The 12,181-nt window shown below is 41.0% G+C and overlaps 1 protein-coding gene across 5 annotated transcripts in view; it reads left to right on the top strand.

Moving 5' to 3' along the window:
* peak1 (pseudopodium-enriched atypical kinase 1) overlaps nucleotides 1–12,181 on the top strand; it is a 247,207-nt gene extending 235,026 nt beyond the window's left edge. For all 5 annotated transcript variants that reach the window (XM_063070439.1, XM_063070442.1, XM_063070441.1 and 2 more), the window contains one exon: nucleotides 3,820–12,181. In XM_063070439.1, the coding sequence (XP_062926509.1) occupies nucleotides 3,820–4,938 (1,119 nt within the window). In that variant the 3' untranslated portion in view covers nucleotides 4,939–12,181. The remainder of the gene's footprint in view (nucleotides 1–3,819) is intronic.

Genomic DNA, 12,181 nt, shown 5'->3' with positions numbered 1-12,181 from the left:
TGACTCAAAAGAGGATCCTGCTACATTACCCACCCTTCCTGTAGCTGTAATAGTATCCCTGACCAGTAATGCCACCCCTCCTCCCCTTTCCCCCCCTCTATCCCTTTTAAAGCACTGAAATCCAGCAATATTGAGAATCCATTCCTGCCCTGGTGCCAGCCAAGTGTCTGTGATGGCCACTACATCATAATTCCATGTATGTATCCAAGCTCTCAGTTTATCACCTTTGTTCCTGATGCTTCTTGCATTGAGGTACACTCACTTCTGCCCTTCTACCTTACTATCTTTACACCGTTTATTCTGCTTCTCTTTCCTCAAAGCCTCTCTATATGTTAGATCTGGCTTTACTCCATGCACTTCTTTCACTGCTCTATCGCTCCGGGTCCCATCCCCCTTGCAAATTAGTTTAAATCCTCCCGAACCATGCTAGCAAACCTACCTGCAAGGATATTGCTTCCCCTCGAGTTCAGGTGCAACCCATCCAATCTGTACAGGTCCCACCTTCCCCAGAAGAGATCCCAATGATCCAAAAATCTAAAACCCTGCTCCCTGCACCAACTCCTCAGCTACACATTCAACTGCCATCTCCTGCAATTCTTACCATCACTGTCATGTAGCACTGGCAGCAATCCTGAGAACGCCACCCTTGAGGTCCTGTTCTTCAGCCTTCTGCCTAGTTCCCGAAACTCACACTTCAGGACCTCATCCCTCTTCCTGCCTATGTCGTTGGTACCAACATGTATCACGACTTCTGGTTGCTTTCCCTCTCATACCAGGATGTCGTGCACCCAGTCAGAGACATCCCAGACCCTGGCACCTGGGAGGCAACGAACTATACGGGTGTCCTTCTCACTTCCACAAAATTTCCTGTCTGCTCCCCTGACTATAGAGTCTCCAATGACGACGGCTCTCCTCTTCTCCATCCCACCCTTCTGCACCACCGGGTCAGACTCAGTGCCGGAGGCCCTGGTCCGTGGCTCACACCTGGTTGGTCATCCCTGCCAACAGGGTCCAGGACGGTAAACTTATTATTCAGGGGAATGGCTACAGAGGTGCTCTGCTCAACCTGTCTGCTCACCTTCGCTTTCCCCCCTCTGACTGTCACCCAACGACCTGCTTCCGACAGCCTAGGTGTGACTATCTCCCTGTAGCTCTCATCTATGACTGCCTCATTCTCCCTTATGAGTCGAAGGTTATCCAGCTGTTGCTCCAGATTCCTTATATGGTCTTCCAGATCGACCAGCCGTATGCACTAGTTGTCATCTCATCCACCTCAGTGGAAAAAGTCTGCTTGCATTTACCCTGTCTACTTTTCCCAAGAACAAATTTTCACATTTCAATGCATCTTGTCAGTCACCTTTTAATTCTGAACAATATATTGGATTATTATCAGTGCCAGTAAGAAGGACATGAGATTCTAATTCTTCATAAATATGTTCACTCCCAATTGGTTGTGTACCCTGCCTCATATAACCACACCCCATCAATCCTGGCCTAGTGTGTATTTAATTTTAAATGTTTATCCTTGTTTTTAGATCTCTCCTCAACATCATTCCTCCCATGTCTAACTTTCTCCTGCCCTACAACCAATTCCTCATTGAATTCTCTGATTAAGTTCCACCACTGTGACCACCTCCAAACCCCCATCTCTGCCATCCCCCTTTGCCCATTATCCATACATGTCTACAGGTGGAACTGCCCAAAGTTTGAGATGCCCACTCTAAAATCACTTCATCTTAACTTTTAACACCATACGTGTCATAGGGCATATTTTTGGTTACCTTCCCAATACAGAGTAATACAGCAAAGAAACAGGCCCATGCCAAACCATTGAAACTGCATGGTCCCATCGACCTGCACCGGGACAACATCCTTATAAATATTTACTATACTGTTTCAACCTTATTTATATCTTTACTGTAGGTAGGTGACCAAAACTGCGCACAATATTCCAAATTAGGCCTCAGCAATGTCTTATACAACTTCAACATAACATCCCATCTCCTGTACTCAATATTTTGATTAATATTTTCTTAACTCAGTGCTCAAAGGATTTTTCCTACAAGAACACAAGAGAATAGGTGCAGTATAGGCTACTTGGCCCCTCAGATTTATCCTGCCTTATAGCATGATCACTACTGATCTTTGCTGGCCTCATCTTCTGGGCCAGTTTCCCTTAATTCTCAATTCTTGCACCTTTGATATATTTATCTATTTCCACCTTAACTATAATTAATTATATGGCCTCCACTATTCTCAGGGATATAGAATTCTACTGATTTACAATTCACCATGGTAGCATGGCAGTTAGCGCGATGCTATTAGAGTTCAGGGCATCAGAGATCAGATTTCACTTCCGGCGTTGTCTTTTAGCAAGTTTATACGGTCCTTACCATGTGCATATGGGTTTCCTCAGAGTACTTCAGTTTCCCCTCTCAGTCCAAAGACATACCAGTTAGTAGGTTAATTGGTCATTGTGAATTGTCCCACGGTTAGGCTGGGTGGGTTGAGTGCTGCGGCTTGAAGGGCAAGAAGGAACAGTTCCAAGCTGTATCTCTAAATAAAATTAAATTTTAAAAATAGTAATTTCATACCTCAGTTTTATGTGACCGGTACCTTATTTTGCAGTATCCCCTTGCTCTTCACTTTCTGAACAATGCAAACATCTCAATGATCTTTGAGTGTGTGTGTTTTGGCAGAGAGATTATGGATTTAGTGGCAATTTTCCCTGGAACTGTAAAGTCAGATCAAGGGCTTTAAAATTCTCAGTTTGAAAGTGAATCTCAAGCCAGGGGGCATAAATACAAGGTAGTAACTAATAAATTGAATAAAGAAACCTACCAGATTTACAACCTCATCCTATTACTGCAATTTTTTGGATTACCAGTGATGAACTTTATCCCCTTCAGCTTGCCGTTTGATTGCATTTGTTACATTAATAGTCAGGAGATCCATTTTATTTAAATGGAAAGATTCTAATCCCCCTACTACATTTCAATAGTTTTCCCAAACTATAACATGTTTAAACTTGGAAAAAATTAGAAGTGGTACTATCGATCCTTCAGTTAAATTTGAAGAAACTTGGAGGCCATTTATTCAACATTTTCATATGATGTAAGCTGACCTTTTCCGAATCCTTTTCAATAACTTTTTATTTGTGTATAGAGGAGCGGAGTTAATGACAAATAATGATCTTAACCGATGAAACGTGCCAGCGCAGCCTTTGTTTTATTTTGTTTTTTTTAGTGTAGGGGGACTTTTTCTTTGTATAAAATTTTTTGAATCTTTTTCATATTCAGTTATTAATAGATTGGGAGGCTGAAATTACATATGTTACTTGGAGTCTGTGTCTGTATACATTAACTGTTATTAATGTAATCCCGATCTCTTTGTATCATTATTATTGTTATGTTTATCAATCCGAAACTTAATAAAAAAGATTGAGAAAGAAAAAGAAAGAAACCTACCAGAGAATGGTTAGAATACAGATGTTGCTCCTCAGGAAGTTTTTGAGGTGAAGAGGATCAGAAGATTTCACGAGCTTATGGATAAAAATGTGAAAAAGGGAGTAGAGAGATAAGTAGCTGAAAGGTGACTTGTATATTACACAAACAATGCCACAGACTAGGTGGAATGAAATCCCTGCTGCTTTTTGTAGATTCTAGGTAGATTCAAGTGATTTGGTTACTCTTAAAGTTGTGAAGCTCTCTCTGGTGGTGAAAATATGCAATTACAGGAGAGATTGGAATTGTATATTATTGTCACATTAGTATCCTTCTACAGTGCCCTAGATGTTTACTTACATCTTTTCTTTTTCAGATATGTAAAAGTCGAGCGAAGGCTTCCCAGCAGCTGTATTACCATAGTCTAGCTGTAAGGCAAAGCCTTGCCGTGCACTTCAACATCCAGCAAGACTGTGGGCACTTCCTCGCTGAGGTACCAGTCCGCATGCTTCCCTGGGAGGATCCCAATGCCCCAGTATTAGAAGAAGAAGATGATGAAGATAGGTCAGAAGTTTCACATGAGCCAAGGAACAGCTCCAATGGCAAAGGAACTTCCAGCAAACACAGAAGTCGTGTGGTAGTCATTACTCGAGAGGTTCCATACCAAACTGTTGCGGATTTTGTGCGTGAATCAGCTCCTCGGCACAAAAGAAACCCAGACATCTATGAGCGACAAGTTTGCTTATTACTGCTCCAACTCTGTGCTGGCCTCAATCACTTGAAGCCACATCATGTTACACATTGTGACTTGAGATTGGAGAATCTGCTCTTGGTGCGATGTGGACATGGAGCCGTGGGAAACTGTGAAGCAGAAAATGCGATTACAGGCACAGAATTGCCGAGGCTTATCATTAGTAACTTTTCCCAGGCCAAGCAGAAAAGCCAGGTGGTAGATCTAGAGGTCTTAAGGGATCAGTCAAGACTTGCGCCTGAGATTATTACCATCACGCAGTATAAGAAGTGTGACGAGTTCCAAACAGGAATCCTCATTTATGAGATGCTGCACCTACCCAATCCATTCGAAGAAAACCCAGAACTGAAAGAGAAGGAATACACCCGAATAGACCTCCCAGCTATACCCAGGCGTTCAGTCTACTCCCAGGGGCTTCAGCAGCTTGCAGGTCTCCTTCTCCACCCTAATCCCTCAGAACGCATCCTTATTTCAGACGCCAAAGTCTACTTGCAGTGCCTCCTTTGGGGACCAAGAGATGACCTGGTCCATACACTCAAATCATGCAGCAGTAATGCAGACAGAAATAGCATATTGCAAAATTGGCTGGACCTGAAACGGACACTACTCATGATCAAATTTGCAGAGAAGGCCATAGACACTGAATGCAGTGTTAGTCTTGAGGTCTGGCTTTGCTGTCAGTATTTGGCCTTTGCTTCAGTAGAATCCCTCAGTCATATTGTGAAGCTTCTGCAGCTCCAGTAACCTGTGTCACTGCTGCTTAATTCCTTTCCTTCCCCTCCAAATTTGGATTTATGTGCAATTTTTTGTAAATGTTCCAACTTTGTAAATGGCAGTATTTAAAGTGTATGTAATAGATTTCTACGTTTTGAAAAGTGATGCCTCTCATAAGCAACAATTGCTTTTTTCCCCCCAGGCACATAAGCAAGCTGCTAACTTGCTCTTAAAATGGATTCTCAGATGTCTGCTGTTGAAGCTATGACAATTTGTGTTTACCTATATCATGCCTTGAAAAAAAACTACAGCCACTTTGCTAAATTTGCATTAATGGGTCAGTTGCACAAAAAGAGATTATCAAAGAAATGTAATCTTAACTCCATCAATTTGTGGCAATGTTGCTAGATGAAAGGGGGAAAGATTTTCTGTTTTGTATGAGTGGGATTTTTGGGGTTCCATTAAGGAATTTTGTTGATTGTAATCGCGGAGGTCTTGGAGCCCTCTCTAACATTGTCCTGAGTGAATCTTCCTGCTACAGCAAGATAGATAGTGACAGGCAGGTCAAAGTAAAAGATGGAGTAATGAAAAGGGAAGGGTCCTTGCATTTGGTGGGTTGCTGATGAAGATTGCAGTTTTAACAATGACATAAATCTTCCAAACTGCCTTTCTTGTGGTTACTTATTGTAATTGCATTAAACCTTAGTCAAACAAATAAAGTCCACAGGATACTGTTGCAGTAGAATTTTTTACATTGGATTTTACAGCTCCTGTCCGTACCTGTTTATTTTAATGCAATGAAAATACTTGTTAATCTTTTAACAATATTGAACTAATGTTTATTTGCAATTGTTACAGTGCATCATTTTTTGCTTGTTTATTTAATATTTGGGTCTGTTTGATCTGGTGACAGCTTGGTGATTGTGACACCCAGTGGTATGACTGAAGATCTAAAAGACCTGATTGTTTCTGGCAATATCTTCCAAATTTTGTTGTGAACTTTTCGGCTGAGTTACATCTCACATGAACATGTCAGTGGAAACTGTAGCCAGAGGACACAAATGGCCTCAAATGAATTTCACTGTCTCCCCACCCTTCTCCACAGAGTATAGTGAAACAGGTTTGCCTGGTCACAGCATGACAAATGCACAGTGCAATAAGCTGGCTGAAGCTATAACCCAAAAGGCACACAATGTTGAATTGCCTTCCTGCCCTGTTGAGAGTGCATTGTCACCATCAAGCTTGTACTTCAAAGTGTACTTGGAAAGGAGAGAAAGGATTTCTTTACCAAAATATACTTTCTATTATTATGCACTCACATTAAAGGAAGAAGTATTTTAATGAACTAAAACTTGAAAAAACAGTATTATAGTGCAGAAACTAATGAACACATTTATTTAAACAGTTTGATATGCTGAGCTATTTTGTCATCTTAAAAGGGACGTATGTGTTGCAGTTAAGATTAGCATCTGTTGCCCACTGCTAATTGTCCTCAGGCAGTGGCCATTTTGAACTATTGCAGTGTACCTGGTGAAGCTGTCATGTTATTGTTAGATGGTGTTCCGGGATTTTTACCTCCATGATGAAGAAAAAGCACCTTAAATTCTAGAATCACCATGGTGTATGGCTTGGAAAAGTCATATACCACGATAATTAGAGAGCATTAGGTTTGTAGGAGGTGATTTCCCATGCACCTGCTGCCTTTATCCCAGGCAGTAATGGACACATGTTCGCAGAATGCTGTTGAAGAGGCCTTGATGAGTGACTGGGGCAGATTTGTGGCAAAGGTGAAGGGAAAGAATGTTTGGGAGGTGGCGGGCATGTCAGCAAAGTGGTTGGTTTTTTCCTAAGTGGCTAAGCTACTTTGGTGGTGTTAGATCTACACTCATCCAGGCTGGGGGATCTGCAAAGGAGGTAACTTGCCATGGAATACTGCCTACTGCTCTGTGTGGCTGGTCGGTTGTTATTTCTCAGTTGTAGACCTGCCCCATGAGAGTGTTGATCATGGCGATTCGGGGTGCAGCAGAGGGTTGAACTGATAGTAAATCTGTTGAAGTCAGAGGAGTGGTTATATTCTTTCTTTTGGAGTTGACCGTTGCATCTTTATGGCACATTTAGTACTTTGTACAGGTCGACCTTCACTAATCCGGCACCATTGGGACCTGAGAAGTGCCGGATTAGTGAAAATGACGAATTTCAGAAGGATCACATTAAGCATAATCAGTGCCAGATTATCGAAAGAACCGGATTACAGGTAGTTGGATTAGTGAAGGTCGACCTGTACTTATAAACTCATGATTGAATTTTGTTCTTTTTTTGTGTGCAAGAAACTCCTACTGTGATAGAACATAAAACAGTACAGCTCAGTTCAGGCCATGATGTTATACTGACCCTTTAACCCACTCTAAGGGTAAAATCAATCTAACCCTTCCCCTCCCATATAGCCTTTTCATTCATGTGCCTAAGAATCTCTTAAATACCCCTAATCTATTTGCCTCTACCACCATCCCCAGTATTACGTTCCACACACTTAACACTACCTGTGTAAAAAAAAAACACCTACCTCTGACATCTCCCTTATATCTCCAATCACCTTATTATATGCCCTCCCATAGTAGCCATTGCTGCCCTGGGGGAAAAAAAGTGCTGGCTATCCACTCTATCAATGCCAGTTGTCATCTTGTACGCTTCTATCAAGTCACCTCTCATCCTCCTTTGCTCCAAAGACAAAAACCCTAGCTCGCTGAACCTTCCCTCATAAGACATGCTCTTCAATCCAGCCTGCATCCTGGTAAATCTCCCCTGTACCCTCTCTGAAGCTTCCACACCTTTCCTATAATGAGGCGACCAGAACTGAACACAATACTCAAAAGTGTAGTCTAACCAGGGTTTTACAGAGCAATACCTCAGAGCTCTTGAACTCAGTCCCACAACTAACGAAGCTCAACAGACTATACCCCACCTCGACCACCTGAAATGATTGACTCTAAGATCTTCAACCATCTGTCATCGCCATTGTCTGCTTTGAAGTATCACTTGTAGGCCAATAGGACTCCCATGTTTTAGTATAGCAATCACAGCAATCCCTGAATGGGGTATTTTACTACTTAATAAAACAAAAGTAAACTATTAGTAGTGCCTGAAGTTGATGTTGGGCTATGTTCCTGTTTAATTGATGATCATAAAGAAGAGATGAACAGGACTCAAAGTGCATGTGTTCCAATGAAATTCCTTTCGAATAAGTCAAAACATTCATTAAAATGGCAGCAAAAGATGATTTGTACTTGATATAGTTTCATGGTGTTTATGTCTAATTCTGTAAACATTCAAGGTAAAGGTGAAGCAGATAGTATAGGTGATGTGAACAGGTTTGTTACTTTGACATTACTTTTGTGCAATGAAATTTGGCTTTTATGTAGTTGACTTCCAAACAGTTAACATGTTAACTTGAATATACCAAATCTGTGTAATTTACTGCAATTTTAAGTATGGATGTGGCAAAAGTAGCAAAATGCATCAGACCCAATATACACACCGTGGCCACTTTATTAGGTACACCTGTACATAAATGCAAATATTTAATTAGCCAATCATGTGGCAGCAACTCAATGTATAAAAGCATACAGACATGGTCAAGACATTCAGTTGTTGTTCAGACCAAACATCAAAATGGGGAAGAAATGTGATCTAAGTGACTTTGACTGTGGAATAATTGTTGGTGCCAGATAGGGTAGTTTGAGTATCTCAGAAACTGCTGATCTCCTGGGATTTTCACGAACAACGATCTCTAGAATTTACAGAGAGCGATGCAAAAACAACATCCAGTGAGTGGCATTTCTGTGGGCAAAAAATGCCTTATTAATGAGAGAGATCAGAGAATGGCCATATTGATTCAAACTGACACAAAAGCCAGAGAAAAAGTTACAACAGTGGTATACAGAACATCTCAACACACATTGATCCTTGAAGTGGATGGACTACAATAGCAAAACGAACATTCTGTGAGTGGCAGCTCTACGTCAGCAGTGCACCCACCTCTGAGGGAGAAAGTTCCAGTTCAAAACTCACTTCATTAATCTGAGCACAAAAATCTAGTTAGACAGTTCTGTGTTGTGCATTCCTGGCACTGTCTGGCATCTGAGACATTAAATCAAGTTATATCTCCCTCTGGATGGATGTATAAGATTATCATGGAACTATATTTGGTGGGGAAAACTGGGAAATTGTTTCTGGTGGCTGAACTTTAATTTTTAATCAATGTATTAATGTACTGATGTATTGAAAGTACATTAATCTGTGGGGAGGACAGTTTCAACACCGCTGTTGTGGGATCGCACTATATCAAACTGACTGCCACGTTTCCTACATTTTAATAATTTTACTTCCAAAGTTGCTTTGAGAGCTTCAGAAAAATGGTCAAAAATGCTTTTTGATGGTGAATTTTAATCTCCAACATATATCACTAGTAATGGGTAGGACAAAACTAGAAGAAAACCTGTGAACAATTGCAGTTAAGTTTTGGGGAAATTTCTTTCCAACTCCACAAAGTAGTCATGCAAGATCTATGATGGTGTAGTTACTTATGACTGCGAATTATTAGATTAGATTAGATTAGATTCAACTTTATTGTCATTGTGCCAAGTACAGATACAAAGCCAATGAAATGCAGTTAGCATCTAACCAGAAATGCAAAGAAGTGTTATATACAAAATAACTGCAAATGAAAAATAAGTGCTACAGCACACAAATATAAAAGTACTAAGACAGTACAATACAGATGCAATACTGCTTAGTGCTGTGATGAGAGGTTCAGCAGGGTCACAGCCTCAGGGAAGAAGCTCTTCCTGTGCCTGCTGGTGCAGGAGCGGAGGCTCCTGTAGCACCTACCGGATGGGAGGAGAGTATAAAGTCCATGGTTAGGGTGAGATGCATCCCTGATAATGCTTTTCGCCCTGCTCAGGCAGCATTTATGGTGGTTGTTCTCAACGGTGGGCAATTGGGTGCCGATAATCCGCTGGGCAGATATTATTAGGTGAATATCACACTTCCCTCCCTCTGGAATTTTCCCAAGTCCTTCACACCCACTTTTATTGCTTCTGCCTAAAAGCTACAGCAGAATGTGATCATCTGATCAAAGCAACACCCTTCATACACAGAGAGCAGGTCACTGTTTCAAATTCATAGCCAAATAAGCAGTTAATCCTTTGAGATTTTTTTCCAACCTATTTTGTTTGTCATAGTCATAGAGATACAGTGTGGCAACAGGCCATTTAGCTCACCAGGTCCAGAGTAATAGGGCACTACAGCACAGAAGCGGTCTCTGTGGCTCACCTGGTCCGTACCTATTATTCTGCCTCATCCGATCAACCCACACCTGGACCATAGTCCTCCATACCCCTCCTATCCATGTACCTAACTAAACTTCTCTTAAATGTTGAAATCGAACCCATATCCACTTCTGCAGGCAGTTCATTCCACACACTCACCGCCCTGAGTGAAGAGGTTCCCCCAGGTTCCTCTTAAATATTTCACCTTGCACTGTTAACCATGACCTCTAGTTGTAGTCTCACCAAACCTCAGTGGAAAAAGCTTCCTTGCATCTGCCCAATCTATACTGCTCATGTTGACCTTCAAACACCCTTTAAATACATCCTTCTTCAATTCCTAGTTTCCATATCCTATCCACCTTCCCTTTAACTCTCCCATTCTCATATTTTTACTAACTCTAATTAAGCAACGATAAAATAGCAAGGATGTTTTGAATAAAACTAAGGTATGGGATGCCGGACTTAACCACACCTTTTGAGTTCCAACCTTTCTCTACCAATATTGTTGGCAATGGATCCCCTGGCAGCATAAATAATATTTAATCGCATGAATATTGAAAATGTGCACAAATACTTGTTGGGCTGATGACGTGTGAATTAACCCTACAAGAGTTCCACATAAACGTTAATTAAACTGGACAGACCTCACTTTCAACGTGAGCTTTGTAAGTTTAAAATAAAAGGCTTTCTCCCTATTTATTCTTCTGTTGATGGAATCAAGTTTAATTACTGAATTACTTGCTAATCGTCATAGACAAAGAGCATGGGATCAGGACCTTTAGCCCATCCAGTACGGGCTAGCCATCGTGAATTCTGTGATCAAAGTGAACAAAACTGGTCATAATGTTTCTCTGTACCAATCCCAATCATAGTCAGTGGAGGGTGGTAGTGGTGGGGGCACATTAAGTGATGTAGGAGGCAAAATATGGTAACCCAGGTCCAGAGTGATAAGAAAGTGCCTGATTGTAGTTGTATAGATACCAGTATTAGAAAGAGAACACAGTGACTCTTACAATATTTTTCATGTACAGAATGCCAGAGTGTGTTAATGCTTTCAAAACTAGCCTAAGTATTAGTGTTTACATTTTTTTTTACCATTTGTGCATCTTTTTTGGAAATATCTAGTTGCTTTTTTCCCTGAAAGACCTTATTAAATGTGCTTCCCTAGGCACCAAAGTTATATATTTGAGTCCTGCAAAGGAATAAGACAGGATCTGTTTATTAACCACTTGGTTCTCTGCTGTAAATAAGAAGAGGATATTTTTTTGGAAGTAGTGGATTCAGCCACACCCCCCCCCCCCGGCCCCCAACACACTGGTATTGTGCAGTAGTTGAAAACGCTAGAACTGCAAGAGTGACCGTTAGCACCTGAAACCAGCTTGAGTGATACTTCAGGTGGCTGCTTGCTTTAGTTGACAATGGGCTGTTTTATAGTTTTTTGTTCTAGCATGCACAGATTTTCTCTGCAATAGCACACTGCTGAGTGGTGAAGATTGCCTTACTTTCAAATGCTGTCACTGAACCTGTTTGACAGTTTGCGGGGTGGGGAGGTGTTGGAATTGTGAGTGGTGCCTTTCATAACTCTCTTAAATAAACAATAAAACCTTTTGAGCAACTGACCCAGTCACTGCACATAGCTTTCTGTATTCTGTACTGCTGATGACAAGACTGTTTCTCTGTGAAAATGCAAAGCCATCAGTATCTATATTCTGATACATGTAACTTAGTTTGGATCTACTGTATTTAAATAATCATTGTACCAATACTGCAGTATCCTGCCCACTCCAGAAACTATATACTGCTGCTTTGAGTGGTTAGCTGAAAACTGAGGCGTGCGTGATCTACAAAATGGATGAAATGCTAATTGTGTGATTCTTGTAATCGTTATATTGTGTAACAATCTTGTAAATGGTTATGTTTTATTAAAAAAGTCAACTGTATCATGA

The sequence above is a fragment of the Mobula hypostoma genome, chromosome 18 (genome assembly GCF_963921235.1).
Source record: "Mobula hypostoma chromosome 18, sMobHyp1.1, whole genome shotgun sequence".
Lineage (NCBI taxonomy): Eukaryota > Metazoa > Chordata > Chondrichthyes > Myliobatiformes > Myliobatidae > Mobula > Mobula hypostoma.
This window is presented reverse-complemented; position numbering and strand designations above follow the sequence as displayed.